The sequence below is a fragment of the Rhineura floridana genome, chromosome 7, assembly GCF_030035675.1.
Source record: "Rhineura floridana isolate rRhiFlo1 chromosome 7, rRhiFlo1.hap2, whole genome shotgun sequence".
In the NCBI taxonomy this organism is placed as follows: Eukaryota; Metazoa; Chordata; class Lepidosauria; order Squamata; family Rhineuridae; genus Rhineura; species Rhineura floridana.
In genome coordinates this window covers 127,092,062-127,110,349 of record NC_084486.1, presented here as the reverse complement: position 1 = coordinate 127,110,349, position 18,288 = coordinate 127,092,062, and the positions used below count along the sequence as shown (strand labels likewise).

The window sequence follows — 18,288 nt, the reverse complement described above, 5'->3', positions numbered from 1 at the left end:
ATCTAAAGGTTTGTTGACAGAAAAGGAATTTTGAAACTAGTTTGCAAATCAAATAAATTAGGTTGCAGTGAAGAATGCAAGATTCGAAGGTCTGCAGCCACTTTTGTTAAAAGTGAGAGCTGGTAACAAAACCACTTTCTTTGGCAGTAAAAACCGTCACAACTGACAAGTCAGTAAAGCTCCCTGCTGGGTTTGAAGCTGTCCCAACTTTAGCAAAATAGGGCACTTCAAAGCAAACTAGCATTTCAAGGAAAGAAAAAGATCCGGGGTTGGGTTTTTCTTTTCTCTTTCCCCTTCCTCAAGTTGAGAATTTGACTGTGAATGAGTAAAAACTTCTTTATTTTTGAATAATGACTTGATAAAAGCCCATTTCTGTCTAAGTTCCGTCAGTTTCACTGGCAGCAGGGCTGAGCTACTCAGCATGTCACTTGAAGACGCTCTGTAGGCAGAACAAAATCCCCTTCCCTTCAAGATGATGCTTGAAGAGGCTGCGGGCTCACGCGGCCTGATGTGAAAGAAGAAGAACCCATACTCACACATCGAAAAAGCTACCCAAGAGCTGCACTTTAGCCTTTGCAGTTTTTGCTGTTCCCTGAGCAGGGAGAAGTTACATTGCCTGGGCTTAGCTCTCTTTTGGAGGAGTAAGCACTAAACAGGGCCAGCTCAAAACGTTTTGCTGGCTGGGGCAAAGGACAAGAGAACATAAGAAGAGCCCTGCTGGATCAGGCCGAAGGTCCAGCTAGTCCTCCAGCATCCTGCTCTCACAGTGGCCTACCAGATGGCTATGAGAAACTTGCAAGCAGGACATGAGAGCAACAGCATATTCTGCACTTGATTTTCAGCATCGAAGCCATGCTACCTCTGACAGTAGAGATAGAACATAGCCACTGTGGCTAGTGTCCACTGATATACCCTCCATGAATTTAATCCTCTTTTAGAGCCATCCCAACTGGTGGCTATCATGAACTCTTATGAGAGTAAACCCCATAGTTTATGTCCTAGGCCACATTTACATCATACATTTATTCCACTATTATTCCACTTTAAACAGTCATGGCTTCCCCCAAAGAATCCTGGGAAATGTAATTCCCAGAATTCTCTGGGAAGAGAGACTGACTGTTAAACCACTCTGGCAATTGTAGTTCTGTGTGGGAAATAGGGGTCTCCTAAAACTCTCAGCACCCTTAACAAATTACACTTTTGATGCTATGTGAGTTGGGGTGCCATGAACAAGAAGGCCCTGCCACACCCTGTAAGCCATCAAATTATAAAATTAAAGGCACCCAAAGCTTGGCTTCCATTGATAATTTTACCACATGGGCATATTCATATGAGGAAAGGTGATTCTTCAGAAAGCTGAATCTCACACATTTAAGTCCTGCTTCTACTTCTATGTACGAAAGTACAGAGCAAGGAATAAATTGTTGCACAAGGGTTTGCATCATACTCAGAGTAGGCCCATTGAAATCAATGGACTTAAGTTATTAATGTCCATTGATTTCAACAGGTCTGGGGTCATCAACATGTAACCCACAAATGTAGTGTGCCTTACAATTCCTCTTTTGGCACCTGTGGAAGATCTCAGTAAACATTCCCTCAAAAATCCACAATGCACATGAGACGTTGCTCTCTTTGCTCCATTCCTCTTTGCATTGCCTTAGCCTCTCCTACATAAAATGCACACCCTTACACATGCCCACATTTCATTGGATGCCAGGACCGGGCACCCACCCTCCTTTCCATTCTGAACAGAGGAGAGATGCAAAGAACTTCTCTCTGTGAATGAGCAAGAGCTGATATAGGTGTAGGGGATATGATGAAGGGGGCATACCCACACCATTTTGCCATCCTGTCTCTTTCTATGCTCTTTTAGAAACACCTCTCAGCAGCCATTTTTTGACTTGCATTCATGGCTCTTTCTCAAAATTCCAAATGTACCCACTCGCCCAAAAATATTGTCAACACCTGCAGTAGGTCTACTCTGAATATGACTTAGTTGGATCCATCCCAAGGACAACACACTCAAATTGTCTTAGGAGGATGTATTTAAATGGCAAAAAGATGATGAAGAAAATTCACCATTTTTTTTAAGCTCAAACATATCCAATATACCTAAATCTTTAACATGCTCAGAAAGGTTTATCCTGGGGCCCATTTCAGCAGCAGATCATCGTTGGCATTAAATCTTTCTCAAGATTAATTTCACTGTGCATTCCATTAGGATTTTGAATGAACTATTAATCATAAGACTAAGAGACTCTTAACCAATTGATAGTTTTATGGTTATGGTTATTATTAATCATCAGTTTTATTTTCCTTTATTTTTTATAATAAAACACCTCATTTTTCTCCACAAATGCTTTACACCTAGTTCATCATATTTCTAGGTCAACTGCTTCCATATTTAATGCAAAACTTACAAAGAATTTAATATGCAAATAATTAAGAACTTGTTCAATTTGAGAACTAAAAAGGGAGAAATGTGCATTGAGGAAAACTGATACAAGCTGATTGGAAGAGGAGGTGAGAACGAAAAATAGATTCAGGATGCAGAGTCCTTCTGTGAATCCTGCCCACTGCAATTAAATCTAGAATTTTCATATAAGTTGTTGCTTGCACTGAGTTCCCACCATCAAAGGAAAATTCCAAATCTTAGGGTGAGGTCACATAATCATTTTTCTCCCCACAAGGTGAACAAATTGCTTTTATTCTTCTGTGCTTACTTGTATTTCTAGAAAGGTACAACTGCTAACTTGTATTGTAATCCAACAAAGGAAAACCTTACTCAGAACTAGTGGTGGCTGGTGGCTCTATGCCAATGAGGCAGTGGAATCTGCTCTGGGTTTTAGTTTGAACTTTCAAGGAGCTTTCTAAGGTGTTTCAGCACCTTGGATAGCTCTTTGAAAATCTGGACCACAGCGGATTCCACTCTCACTGACATGGAGCCACCACCAGCCACTGCCCAGAACCCATGTGAGCATCTCCATCCAGGATTGGGGGCTATGTGCACAGCAGGTGCTGTGTGTACAAATCTTCTGGCCAGAAGCACTGTAGGTAGCAGCCTGATTCCTAGCTGTGCATTTTGTGCTAAATTTGGACTCTTATCCCTCTCAAACAGATGATAGATATTTTCAAGCAGAACAGGCCAGCTGTTTGGTGAGTAGGTGCACACCAATCTGTAAATGCATCTATGTACATGCAGCCTATGGCTGTGTGCAGAGATCTTTCGATCAGGAAGTTTTCCTGTGGTTGTGCTGCTTTTTCACTTCATATGGGTGCATGTATAGTAACCACAGAAGAATGACAGAGATTTCCCACATAGGGTTGTAAGGAGGCGGTGATTTCTGCCCCATCCTGTGTTTGTTGCAGTCAGTACTGTTTCCATTCCGCTACATTGCTCCAGCACTCTGCATCCTGCTTGGGTGCCCACACGTCCTGATCTAAACAAGGTCTGTGGAAGAAGTTACCTTGGTATGTCCACTGGGCTTTAACTGAAGTGTGAGCACCTGTGAAGGCTGCAGACTGCAGTCCACTGTTCAGATGTTCTGCAGAATGAAAGGACACTCGGCCAGTTGAAAAGTAAAGTAAGTGCAACAAAAACCCTGCACCCCACTCATCAGAACTGTAACAAAACATCCTCTCCCCTCTGACAATTTACAAATGCAATTTCCTTTCTCATGCACTTATGAACATGGGACCATAGTAAACTGCTTGATAATGTGTCAGACCATTGGTCCATCTAGTTCAGTATCATCTACACTGATTGGCAACAGCTTTCCAGTGTTTGGGACAGGAATCTTTCCCACCTCTAATTGGGGGATACCTGGAATTGAACCTAGGGCCTTCAGCATGCAAACCAGTTGCTCCACCACTAAGCTGCAGTGTTCCCCGTGATGGAAAATGGCCAAAGACAATGATGGAGAAAATGTTGGCACTACTACTAACCACCAGTTTCTCCTGTTCAGGGATATTTTGAAGGGGATTGCACTCTCCATACACACCAGGGCCATCTCCAGGTTTCAGGGGTCTTGGGGAAAATGTCCTCCTAGAGGGCCACTCTTTTGTCAGTGGGCCCTGGTGGGCTTACCTGGCTGTGTTGGCAGCACTCCAAGCAGCACTGCAAGGCAGGGTCTTACTCACTGGTCTTCAACTGGAGGGTTGGGCCCTACTAATAGGTCATAGCCAGATCTAAGGTGTATCAAGCAACAGCACTACCTCCATATAAATATATGGCAAAATAAAATAAAATAAATGGGTCCCCAAATGCATTTTTGGGTTAAAGGTGGGTCTGAAAAGGTTGGAGACTGCTGGTCTAGCCCCCTTTTATAGAGTGGTCATGTGTCTTACTTTACAGATGATGGTCCTCTATTTGAAGGTGTTGTCTATTTGAAGAACTGTCTGAGAGTTATTCAGAGATCCCTGTTCCCCTCACAGAACTATAATTTCCTGAATTACCTGGGAAGAAGGATTGATTGTTAAGCCATTCTGGGAAGTGCATGATGATGATGATGATGATGATGATGGAATTGTAGCTTGGAGGGAAGGGGTCTCCTAACAACTCTCAGCACCCTTTACAAACTCCAGTTCCCAGGATGCTTTGGGGGAAAACATGACGGTTTAAAGTAGTATGATACTGCTTTAAATGTACAGCGCAGATGGAACCTTAGACAGGCACCTTTTCCATTATAAGTTCATAACCTCTGTCTGCACCTGCATAAAGCAGCATAAAGCAATGGCCCTTCGGGGAGGTTGGAGGGAGAAGACTTTTTCCATGTCTCTATGTTCCCTGATGACAGTGCAGAGGACAAACAACATCCATACCTTTTGGTTGTTTCAAAACACTGCAAGTCTGTCAGAATTAGGGCATATATGTTTTCCTGCAGTTTTACCCAAAAAATGCTTAATACTCAGACCAGCAGGGGTTTTTTTTCCTATACAAATTAAGTATGTTTTTTGTTTTTTGTTTTTTAAAAAAGCCCTTCATTGTTACAGGTTGTTAACCACCATGTCTTATAAAATGAAGCATGTTTACTGTCATTGGATGGCGGGGGGGGATGGAGACAGGATTGACAAAGGGAGTCATTTCATCCTTTATGAATATGGCAATGAAGAATTTAAAAAGATACCAGTGTGGGATTGTTATCATGCACACGCCTAAGCTGTCAGGCCTCATTACTTCCGAGACAAAAATTACAGAAGAATGTATTAAATGCTTCAGCAGAAAGAACGCAGTGCACCATCTCCCTACTGTGGTGATGGGATGACACCCTCAGCCCGTTTGCTGAACTGCATGGGGTTTCCTTCCCCTCATAAACTGTAGTAAACAAGGATTTGGGAAAAGTTAAAAGCAGTCAAATGAAGCATGGAACAGCCGCACTGCTGTGGTCGTTAAAGGTTTCATATAGCCACCCCAATTCCCCCACACTCTTTTTTTCTGAAAAAGGAAAAAGCAAGATGCAATAGCTTTGAAATTCTGTTTTGGCTACAAAGGAAAGTCAGCTGCTCTTACACTCACCTTATTTTATTTATTTATTTATTTATTTATTTATTTAATTAATTAAGCTTATATACCGCCCGACTAGCAACAGCTCTCTGGGCGGTGAACAAGGCTGGATGCTGAGTTGGCCAACATGCAAGGCCTTGTAGAAGAATTCAAGACTAAGTATGAAGATGAAATCAACCATCGTACTGAGAAGGAGAATGATTTTGTCCTTTTGAAGAAGGATGTGGATGAGGCCTACATGAACAAGATTGAGCTGGAGTCCCGTCTGGAATGCCTGACTGACGAGATCAACTTCCTGAGGCAGCTGTATGATGAGGAGCTGCGTGTAATGCAGTCTCAGATCAATGACACTTCTGTGGTCTTGTCCATGGATAACAACCGCAGCCTGGACTTGGATGGCATCATTGCCGAGGTCAAAGCACAGTATGAAGACATTGCTGCCAAGAGCCGGGCTGAAGCAGAGAGCATGTACCAGATCAAGGTGAGCCACCACCCCCTGCACACATGCACCTGGTTTACTACTGGGTGATGAGGGCTGGGCTGGGTTGGTGAGAGTCGCCACTCATTCTTTGTTTTACATTTAAATAGTACATTTTAATGTGTACTATTAATATTTATTGATGTATTTTGCTGCTATTTTGATTATTTTTGTTTGATTCCATTGTATTATTGTATTTATATATTCTCTGATGTTTTATTATTATGTACACCGCCCAGAGAGCCCTTGGGCTTAGGGCGGTATATAAATAAAATAAATAAATAAAATAAATAAAACATTAAAAATACAATAAAAATAACACAAAACTGTACACAAAACTATACAGTCTAAAATCAAAATATAATAATTTAGAATTAACAGGAATTAAAATGCCTCAGAGAAGAGAAAGGTTTTAACCTGGCGCCGAAAAGATGATAGTGTCGGCGCCAGATGCACCTCCTCGGGGAGACCATTCCATAGTTCGGGGGCCACCACTGAGAAGGCCCTAGATCTTGTCACCACTCTCCGGGCTTCCCTATGAGTCGGAACCCGGAGGAGGGCCTTCGTAGTAGAACGTAGTGTACGGGCCGGTTCATATCGGGAGAGGCGGTCCGACAGATATCGTGGTCCCGCGCCGTATAAGGCTTTATAGGTAAGTACCAACACTTTGAATCTGGCCCGGAAGCATATTGGAAGCCAGTGCAAACGGGCTAGCACAGGTGTTATATGCTCAGACCGCTTAGTTCTTGTTAGCAGTCTGGCCGCTGCATTTTGCACTAGCTGTAGCTTCCGAATCGTCTTCAAAGGTAGCCCTACATAAAGCGCATTGCAGTAGTCCAGACGCGAGGTTACCATAGCATGTACCACTGATGAGAGGTCCTCCTTACTCAGATAGGGACGTAGCTGGGCTACCAACCGAAGTTGGTAGAACGCATTCCGGGCCACCAAGGCTACATGAGCCTCAAGTGTGAGGGAAGAGTCTAAGATGACTCCCAGACTATGCACCTGTTCCTTTAGGGGGAGTGTAACCCCATCCAGGATAGGGTATATATCCACCATCCGAACAGAGAAACCATCCACCAACAGCATCTCAGTCTTGTCAGGATTGAGTCTCAGTTTGTTAGTTCTCATCCAGTCCATTGTCGCGGCCAGGCAACGGTTCAGCACGTCGACTGCCTCACCTGAAGAAGATGTAAAGGAGAAGTAGAGCTGCGTGTCATCAGCATACTGATGACAACGCACTCCAAAACTCCTGATGACCGCCCCCAGCGGCTTCATATAAATGTTAAAAAGCATGGGAGACAGAACCGAACCCTGCGGGACCCCACATTGGAGAACCCACGGTGTCGAGCAATGTTCCCCAAGCACTATCTTCTGGAGACGACCCGCTAAGTAGGAGCGGAACCACTGCCAAGCAGTGCCTCCAACTCCCAATTCCGCAAGCCTCTCCAGAAGGATACCATAGTCGATGGTATCAAAAGCCGCTGAGAGATCAAGGAGAATCAACAGAGTTACACTCCCTCTGTCTCTCTCCCGACATAGGTCATCAAACAGGGCGACCAAGGCAGTCTCAGTGCCAAAACCAGGCCTGAACCCCGATTGAAATTGATCTAGATAATCGGTTTCATCCAAACCTTGCCTGTTGGTGAAGCTGCTTAGCGGGCTGCAGGGCAAAACTGCAGCTACCAGGAGGACATACAGAGAGACCCCAATGTAGGCATCAAGTCAAATTGGCCCAGGCCCATCTGCACTAGGGATGGAGGAGAAATCCGGTTCCGTTCATGTTTAAAGGTGAAGCTCCCTTATTTGCACTTTCTGAACTATTGCACAGATCCAAACACAGCCATCCTTTGGAATTCACACATTTCCAGATTTTGCAAGGGAGTTCCCCAGCCAAGAAATATATATACAAAAAATGTATACACTAGGGAAAAGTGTGCTTAAAAATACATAGGTTAGTGAAAACAGCAAACATACCCAATGCATCCTATTACAGAAAATTGCGTTGCAAAAATGTGTACGTTGGGCAGAATTGCAGTGAAAAGTGTGTCTATTAGGAGAAATTCACACTAAAATGTTGATGAATTTTCATGAGGTCTTTTTAAAAAAATCACAAACTGATGCGGAAATGTGGAAAACTTAAATTAAGATCGGAGAAGGGAGAAACTGACAAAAACAGAAATGAACAGATTTGACCATCTCTGCTCCTCACACCCCTCCTCTCTCCACAGCCCTCCGTTCAGAACCACACATACATACCTCCCTCTTTGGGGCTTACCCGGAGATAGCTGAGGAGCATGCCATGCCGTTGCCTAGTAACTGCAGCCCAGCGATCTTTTACCCCTGGCAAAAGTGGTGTGCATAGTTAGATCAAGGTTAACTCCAAATAAATCTGACCAGGGGTTCATTAACATAGTTAATGGAAGCCACCTGCAAGCCCAGCACAGGAAGACTTCTTCATGTGGCCTCATAATTATGTTTTGTTATATGTTGCCCAAGGTAGCTAACAACATAAGTTGAAGCAATAATTTGACCATTTTAAAAACAGTTTGATGACAATAACAAAAAAGGCTTTAGTTCCATGGTAGAGCATCTGTTTTGCATGCAAAAAGTCCCAGGTTCAATTTCCGGCACCTCCAGGTAAGGCTGGAAGTGTCCCCTGCCTGCAACCTTGGAAAACTGCTGCCAGTCAGTGTAGGCAATCCTGGGCTAGAAGGATCAATTCGGTCTAAGTCAGTATAAAGCAGCTTTCTATGTTTTATTTATTTATTTATTTATTTATTTGGTATATTTGTATGCCGCTTTTCATCACCAGGTGACCTCAAAGTGGCTTCCATAGCAAGAACAAAACAATATAGTAAAAACAATTCAGAACATAATAATTATAAAAAAGCTACAACATTATCAATAAATAACATCACAAAATATCACAAAACAGGCTGAAACCTCAAATCAATCTAGCCTGCAAAATCTAGAGAAAACAGAGAGACAGAGAGAGAGAAATATACAGTAGAGTCCCATCATTGTATAACCATCCGTGTCTCCAAGAGGAGAAAGTGATACCACCAGGGCATCACTATAGAGAAGACCCTTTTCCAAGTCCTTCTCCAGAGAGATTGATGTAACCACCCATCTGGTGATGGAGGAGTTCTTTCAGGCATTCTAATGAGTGCACAACAGCAGACATCTTGCTTCATAGTGGCCACCAAGCTTAAGCTTACTAACACTGAATGGGCAGTACCCAAGGCTTGGACTTCTACAGCTAAAGATCTTACTGGGCCACACCTCTGAGAGCTGCAGGTGGAGACAATTCTACTGGCAAGCAGGCTGGCAAGCAAAGAACAAGTAGGTGCTCACACGGTGCAGCAGATTATTATCAAAGACCTTCTCACTGTCTCCTTACATATCTAATTCAGACATAGGTCCTGGTGCCATTAAAGTGATGGGGCCTGGCACCCATCACAACATCATAAATTAGAAAGCATTTAAAATATTTAATCCAAAAGTTTGGCTCCAAAGACAGAAGAGAGTCACAATCTGCTGAATGCAAAAGGAAACTAGAAGCAGCCTTTGTGTGGGAGTGGCATTTCAGACACATGCTTCCGGGCCACATTCAAAGTGTTGGTACTTACCTATAAAGCCTTATACGGCACGGGACCACGATATCTGTCAGAATGCCTCTCCCGATATGAACCGGCCCGTACACTACGGTCTACTACGAAGGCCCTCCTCCGGGTTCCGACTCATAGGGAAGCCCGGAGAGTGGTGACAAGATCTAGGGCCTTCTCAGTGGTGGCCCCCGAACTATGGAATGGTCTCCCCGAGGAGGTGCACCTGGCGCCGACACTATCATCCTTTCTCTTCTCTGAGGCATTTTAATTCCTGTTAATTCTAAATTATTATATTTTGATTTTAGACTGTACAGTTTTTTGTACAGTTTTGTATTTACTGTATTGTGTTATTTTTATTGTATTTTTAATGTTCACCGCCCAGAGAGCTGTTGCTAGTCGGGCGGTATATAAGCTTAATAAAATAAATAAATAAATAAATAAATAAATAAATAAATAAACATGCTATGCCACACACAAAAATTGAAAGTATGCCATTACCAAAGGTCCAGATGATTATATTCCTTATATTCCTGGGCAGCCTTTTCCTTGAGAACCACAGTGTGCAGTTCATGTTCTGGGGCTCGCTCACAAAATACACATAACAATTCTTCATCTTCTTTGCAGAACAGGTGGAGTTGTTCCTGATGCCTCACACATAGATCCTTTCCCTCTTTAGTTAGTGCCAAGAGTTTAATTTTTTCAACTATATTTGCCAGCTGCCAGTTGTGGCAGAAATTCCCTTTCTGGATCTGGGCTCTGCAGACAGGACACTCCAACTCCCCTATTTCTTCCCATGTCTCACAGTAGTCAGTGATGCAGCCCTGACAGTAGTTGTGGCCACAGTCCAAGGTCACTGGGATTGTCAGATACTCCATGCAGATGGGGCACGTGGCTTCCTCTTCCACATCCACAGACGATCAGGCTGAGGGCATGGGTGGATGAAGGCTCTGTGGCTTTGTTGACAGGAGAGGCAGCTGCAGGATAACAGCAGAAAGAGAAGGAGCAGTTGCTGGGTAACATGAGCAGGTGAAGCTTAGCTTGCTCATATTCTGCTCCTGAGCTTCCCATAGGCCTCTGGTTCATCACTGTCAGACTGTTTGTAAGCAGCCATAAAACACCCACTGTCACCCACTTGTCAGCTCCTGCGGATCAGTGTAGAAGGTGTATGTGTGTGTGGGGGGGGTATTTTTCAAGCTCAAGGCTGGTGCAGCAGATGGGGGCTGGATTGGGACCCTCATCTGGCAATGGGCCAGTATAGAGTCCTTGGCCAGCCCAGCTCTACCCCAAAAATGGCCCATTATGGAGCTTACACAGGTGAGAGGGTGGTTGGCCACAGCCTCTTGCTCACTTAGATGAAGATTGGGCCTCTGGTGTATTTATTTATTTATTTATTTATTTTATTTAATTTATATACCGCCCGAAGCCCGAAGGCTCTCTGGGCGGTGTACATAAAAGGTAAAAGCAAGGACAATATATAAATACAATAAATACCATAACTCAAAAAACAAAAACATACAAACAATACAAGAACCAAACAACATCCTGAATACAACATAGTAATAAAATACTATAAAAATACACTTTAAAATGCCTGGGAGTATAAAAAGGTTTTCACCTGGCGCCGAAAAGATAGCAGCGTCGGCGCCAGGCGCACCTCATCGGGAAGACCATTCCACAGTTCGGGAGCCACAACCGAAAAGGCCCTATTTCTAGTCACCATCCTCCAAGCTTCTTGATGGGATGGTACACGGAGGAGGGCCTTAGATGTTGAGCGCAGTGTACGGGTAGGTTCATATTGGGAGAGGCGCTCCACCAGGTATTGCGGTCCCATGCCGTGTAAGGCTTTATAGGTCAAAACCAGCACTTTGAATTTAGCCCGGAAACAAATAGGAAGCCAGTGCAGACGGCCCAAAACAGGTGTTATATGAGCGGACCTTCTGGTCCGCGTCAACAATCTGGCCGCTGCATTCTGGACTAACTGTAGTTTCCGAACTGTCTTCAAGGGCAGCCCAACGTAGAGCGCATTGCAGTAGTCCAATCTAGAAGTTACCAGAGCATGAACGACTGAGGCGAGGTCGTCACTGTCCAGATAGGGACGTAGCTGGGCTACCAATCGGAGATGGTAGAAAGCATTCTGTGCCACTGAGGCTACCTGAGCCTCAAGAGACAGGGAAGGGTCGAAAAGAACTCCCAAGCTACGAACCTGTTCTTTCAAGGGGAGTGTAACCCCATCCAGAACAGGGTAAACATCCACCATCTGGGCAGAGAAGGCACTCACTAACAGCGTCTCGGTCTTGTCTGGATTAAGCTTCATAGCATAACCCTGCTTCATCATGGTTCCCCTATACTAGTGGAGGACCCTATACCCTATAACCTCTCTCAACCAAACCCCTTAATCCTAACCTCTCAATCATAACGTCTCGAACTTAACCCCTTCATCAACCAAAGATGAAGAAACACATCAGAATATCATGGTTCAGAATCTGATTCTGCATGTCAGAAGAGGAAGGACCTTAAGACTCAGAAAATGGAAAGGACTGAGCATCACAGTAGGCCATCCGCAAAGTGACTACCCCATTAGAGACTTCCATGAAGAAGTCTTCATCATGTGTTGCTGAGGAGGCACCTCTGCCTATATCCATGCATCATGATGATGATGATGATTTATTACCCACCCTGGGACCTCAGAGTGAAATAGGATCTCTATGATATAGGCACAAGTTAAAACAGAGGCCTGTAAAGTTTGGCAATCCAGACACCAAAATCATGCTGCAAATAAGTATCTGTCAAAAGTGAAGGGGGGTTAAGATTGCTCCCTAAAACAACAGAGGGGGGAAAGGATTTGGTTGGGGGAGGGGTGAAATAGTCATCAAAAATAATTTAACCACAGCAATTAAAACCACTCCAGAAAGAGAGCAACCATTTATGGCCATAAAGCCTTACTAAAAAGGAAGGTTTTGACCATGCTATGGAATGCTGTAAGAGAGGAGGCAACATAAGCCTCCCTCAGGAAGGAGATTCAGAGCCTCAGCATGGCTGCTGAAAATGCCCTTTCCTTGGCATCAACTAGGGGACATTGGGACACAAAGGGCAGGTGATGATGATGATATCTGTAGGCAGGCAGGGTCTCATGAACCTTCATATGTACAGATCCCAAACCATAAAGGGCTTTAATGGTCATCAACAACATTTTGAAATAAGCCCAGGAAAAATTAGAAGCCAGTGTAGCTGTTTCAGTAAGACAGTCTCATTCTCATATATGTGCCTCCTGTTAATTCCAGACCAATTGTGGTTTTAGAGCATATTGCCTTATGTGGAGCACATGACAGTAATCCAGATGCAATATAAATAGGGCACATGACACCCTGGCAAAGTCTGCCTAAGCAGGGCAAAGCTGCATCTGGCCACAGTCAATACCTTAGCATCTAAGCCAGGTCCAGTACAACCATCAAACTGCACACCTGCAATTTCAAAGGGAGCACTGCTTCATCCAACGTTGGTTGAACCCATGTTCCTGGGACAGCCCTACTGTCCAGAAGCACCTCAGTCTTGTCCAGATTAAGCTTTAATTTGTTTGCCCACATCTGGTCAATTACTGCCTCCAAGTATCACTTCAGGATCTCTACAGCCTCCCTTGAATCAGATGGAGATACACTTGGATGTTATTCCCCATACTGATGACACAGAATTCTACATCTTTTTCCAGCAGTTTCATGTAGATATTAAAAGAGAATTGGAGTCAAAATGGAACCTTGTGGGACCATAGGCCAAAGACCAAATAATCAAACAGGAGTTCCCAACAGCATCTGGAACTGTCTCCTAAGGAAGAACCACAGCTACCATGTCACCAAGTACCATCCTGGCAAGCTAGTCCAGAAGCATTTCATGGTTCATGGTATCAAAAGCCACTGGTAGATCTAGCAGAACCAACAGGGAACATTCCCCTTCCCCTGATCTTCATGTAGGCATCCACTAAGGTCATCAAGGTGAAGTCTATCCCAAAACCAGGCCTAAAGTTAGGGTGAAATGGAACTACATAACCATCCAAAAGAACCCAGAGCTGAGAGAGTCACCACACATTCAAGCATCTTGCCTAAAACCAGAGTGTTAGATACTGCTAGAAATTTTCCATTATGGCCGGAGTAAGGAAGAGCGTGCATGGGTGGGTGTGTTTTTCAAGAGAAGTGTCGATACTGCCTCTTGCAACTTGCTGGGACTATACTTTCTTGCAAACAGGCATTCACTACCCTACTTACCCCAGGGATTACCAATTGACGTCCATGGGTGCCAGTGTAACCACTCTCAAAAATCCACAATACACGAGAGACTGATTGTTCTTCCTGCTTAATTCATGTTTGAACTGCTCAGCCTCTCCAACACTGAACATGCCCACATTTCATTGTATGCCAGGACTGGACACCCACCCTCCCATCTGTTTTGAACAGAAGAAGGGCAAAGAGCTTCTCTCTGTGAACAAATGGGGTGCTGGCTGATGTAGGTGCCTTTTTCCCCATTGATGGAGCGGCTGATGAGGAAACATGCCTGCACCATTTTGTAGTCCTGTTTCTTTTTCTGCTCTTTCATATGTGGCATCCATTTTGTGTTATGCCATGCCCCTCAGCAGCCATTTTGTGTTATGCCACTCCCACACAGCAGCCACGTTTTGATTGGCACCCTGGGCAGTTCCTCAAAATTCCAAATGTGCCCACTGACCTAAAAAGGGTGGTAATCCCTGCACTACTCACTCAGCAACTCCTCTGTCCTTAGGAAATATTCTGAAGGAACACAAAATCCATGCAACATCTGCAATGCATTTAATAAACAGAGTGATAACAGCAAGAAATGAAAACTATGTGCCTACCTTGAGGGTTTACACCCACAAATGACAGAGAACTCTACTGATAGATAGTTTAATGTTTTTCTTTTGAGGACATTTTTCTCCATCTGTGAAGAAGGGTGGTTGGAGCCAAGGGGCCCACAGCCAATAAGATTTCTGCTTTCCTGGTCCCTAGCTAAACCCCAGATCTCTGACAGCTTGACAAAATTAATTTCTTCCGCTACCCACAGCTAGATACCCCATGGGAATGATACCCCAGGGAAAGTTTTGCTAATTTGCCATCCCATCTGTTTTGGGGTATCTATTTTTATGCTTATTTTGTATTCAACTAAGTCCTACTCAGAGTAGACCCATTGAAATTAATGAACCTACATTTAGTCATGCATAGTAACTACTCTGAGTAGGACCAGCACTACCACTCTATTTATTATCTGTTACGACACAAAAATGTTATGTTATAAATCTATAATAAGTCTATTTCTTACCATTATTAAAAGCTGGGCAGTACATTGCGATCTATACCAAATGCCAGCTCTTCAAAAGACAGCTACAGGCAACCAAAGGGGGAGAGGGAGGAGAGGGTCAAATAGTTCATGGTATGAGATGAATATAATTGCTTTCTTCTTTTTTACAGCACCTAAAAAGAAAAACTCTTGACCTTACCAAACAAGCTGGCAGGGAAACGTGTCTCTTTAAAGCTATGTGACCTTCAGAACTCCTGCTTGTAGCAACCTTATCCAGTCTTGAGTTGTACATTTATCAATCATTGTTGGGTAAAATAAATAAAATTTGTCACACGCAAAGTGTGTGCCATGGATGGAATTACAGCCGGCGGAGTTGTTTGCTAATTTGTCCGATGCCTTTCATTTTAGTTTCAACAGGACTTCATCAGTGAACATTTGATCCAGAGGGTTTATGCCTTTATCCTAATGTGTGACATTCACAATTCCCTGCCAAGAAACGATGTTCTAGCTCGGACTAAGACCTAAGGGACTGAAGGTCAGAGTTTTCGCTTCGGCCGAGCTGATTACACGAGAAAAGTCTCCATTTGGCCTCCCTGTTCCAAGTTTGTTAAGGGATGCTGAGAGTTGTTAGGAGACCCCTGTTTTCCTCACAGAGCTACAGTTCCCAGAGTTCCCTGGAAAGAGGGACTGCATGTTAAACCAAAACCACCCTGGGAATGGTCTCAGGCTCTCCAGGGTCTCAGGGAGAGGCATTTCCCATCACCGGCTACCTGATCCTTTCAACTGGAGCTTCCAGGAACTGAATCTGGGACCTTCTGTATGTAAAGCATATGCTCTACTACTGAGCTATGGTCTCTCCCTATCCATCAAACAAACCAGAATAAGTAATTTAAAATTGCATCCTTGTCCTAGGGGGTCCAAGATGTCTCCCAAGAAATTATTATGTTGTTAAAGATGCATTAAATGCCCTCCAATGTTTCCCACTGTGGGTTGCATCCAATTAAGCCATCCTCAGAGTAGACCCATTGCAATCAGTTGACTTCAATTACTTATAGGTCTATATGTCTACTCTCATGAGAACAACAACTACAATCCTAACTTCCCTCACCCCCCACCCGAGGTTGGTGGAGCTTTACAAAGCAATGATGCCATCACTGCATCTGCAGTCTTGCACTTGTGGCCAGGGCATAAGATGGGGACAGGCAGATTGCTACACCATCCTGGAGGTGGTGCAGATATCAAACCCAGATCAGGCCCCTTGCCATCATCACATAATGGCAGTGAAACTGGTTTAATATCCAACGAATCCTAGGGCTGCTCAGTCATGTCCCTTCCCTTGGAATGCCGTTTGACTGCTGGCAGGAGGCCAGCTTAGGCAGCAGAGAGGCATAGGAGGATATCTCCACACATTGTAAAAGAAACCTAGCCTGACATAATGGGAGATGTGGATTGCTCTGTCCATAGATTCAACTCAACACCTGGAATATATTATATAACAAAGGAAATAATTTACACACACTCTCTTCAAGGGAAATTACTAAAACATGCAAACATTTGATTTATTCATATAACATGTAGTATATTTTGAGCTAACATGAGCTATTCATCAGGGAATGTTTGGGTCAAAAGATGCTTTTACTGAAAATATGGCTGCCTAATCCAGGGATAACCAACTTGGTGCCCTCCAGATGTTGTGGACTACAATTGCCATGAACATTGGCCATGCTAGCTAGGCCTGATGGGAGTTGTAGTCCACAGCAATTGAGGAGCACCACCTTGGCTAGACCATTCAAAGGATTATCTTGTGCTACTGCCGTCAAGCTTGCTAGTCAAAGTGGCCAGCTGGCATACCTTCCAAGGGTCAATTTTTCTTGTGAGTAGGCTCCACAGCCAGCCTTTTTAAGAACACAAGCCCTAGTTGTCATCACCCATCGAAGTAGATAGGGGAACCATTATAGATAAAAGCATTTGGAAACCCCAGAACAAAGTGATTTGACTGAGGCAAGCTAATAGCATTGTCGAGTATTATAGAGGTTTGCTGATTAGATAGATACCTTAAATAACTACGCCCTAGAACAGTTGGTCATGGAACCGACCAGAGGGATGGCAACCCTGGACTTAAGTAGTGCCCAGGATCTGGTGTGAGATCTAAGTGCTGTCAAACCAATTGGGAGCTTTTAAATTAAATATATATGTTAATGGCCAATTGCCATGAAAATCTGACAAAGTCGCATTTGAGTTCAAAAGAAGAAACTTCCTAAAAATAAGTGCACTGGCTAAAAGGAAGTTGAAAGGCAAAGTCAAGAGGGTCAAATCACCCCAAGAAGCTTGGGATTTGTTTAAAAACACTATATTCGAAGCTCAACTGGAGTGTATACCACAGATCAGGAAAGGTACCACCAGGGCCAAGAGGATGCCAACATGGTTAACAAGCAGAGTGAAAGATGCTATTAGCAGCAAGAAAGACTCTTTCAAACAATGGAAGTCTTGTCCAAATGAGGAGAACAAAAAGGAACACAAATGTCAATTTAAAAAAATGCAAGCAGACATACGCTCATGGAGTCTAAACTGTGGTGAGTGACCAGGAACGAGACCTTGGGTCATCATAGATAGCTTGATGAAGATATTGACCCAGTGTGTGGCACCTGTGAAAAAGGCAGATTCCATGCTATCATAATGCCATTATACAAACCTATAGTGTCACCACATTTGGATCACTGTGTTCAGTGCTGGTCACTTCACTTCAAAAAGGATATTGTAGACCTGGAAAAGGTTCAGAAAAGGGCAACCAAAATGATCAAGGGGATGGAGCAACTCCCCTATGAGGAAAGGTTGCAGCATTTGGGGCTTTTTAGTTTAGAGAAAAGGCAAGTAAGAGATGACATGATAGAAATGTATAAAATTATGCATAGCATGGAGAATGTGGACAGAGAGGTTTTTCTCCTTTCATAACACGAACTGTGGATATCCAATGAAGCTAAATGTTGAATGATTCAGGACAGACAAAATTAAGTATTTCTTAACGCAGATCATAAACTGTGGAAGTCGCCCCTACAAGAGGCAGTGATGGCCACCAACCTGGACACCTTTAAAAGAAGATTAAGACAAATTCATGGAGGATGAGGCTGTCAATGGCTACTAACCCCAATGACTATGTTCTCCCTCCACTATCGGAGGCAATATGATTCTGAGTACCAGTTGCTGGAAATCACAGGAGCTCTGGTTCTGCTTGTAAGTTTCCCATAGGCATCTGGCTGGCTACTGTGAGAACAGGATGCTGGACTAGATGGTCCAGTGGCCTGACCCAGCAGGCTCTTCTTATGTTCTTATGATGTGCATTCAGTAAACAGACACCATTAATTTGATATCAACTCTATTCATTCAACACTGGTATT

The 18,288-nt window shown here is 43.7% G+C and overlaps 1 protein-coding gene across 1 annotated transcript; it reads left to right on the top strand.

Annotated features, from left to right (window-relative positions):
• The first annotated feature begins 3,118 nt into the window (after positions 1 to 3,118).
• Positions 3,119 to 6,032, top strand: LOC133389705 (keratin, type II cytoskeletal 8-like). Its single transcript, XM_061637730.1, has 2 exons — positions 3,119 to 3,156; positions 5,609 to 6,032. The coding sequence occupies exons 1-2, from the start codon at positions 3,119 to 3,121 to the stop codon at positions 6,030 to 6,032; spliced, it is 462 nt and encodes a 153-aa protein (XP_061493714.1).
• The last annotated feature ends 12,256 nt before the right edge of the window (positions 6,033 to 18,288 follow it).

What these genes read in the sequence shown, in the direction of transcription:
- LOC133389705 (XM_061637730.1), top strand. Translation starts at nt 3,119, where the DNA reads ATGATAGATATTTTCAAGCAGAACAGGCCAGCTGTTTG. An exon ending in CAGAACAGGCCAGCTGTTTG is followed by an intron (nt 3,157 to 5,608) that starts GTGAGTAGGTGC and finishes GCGGTGAACAAG; the next exon opens with GCTGGATGCTGAGTTGGCCA.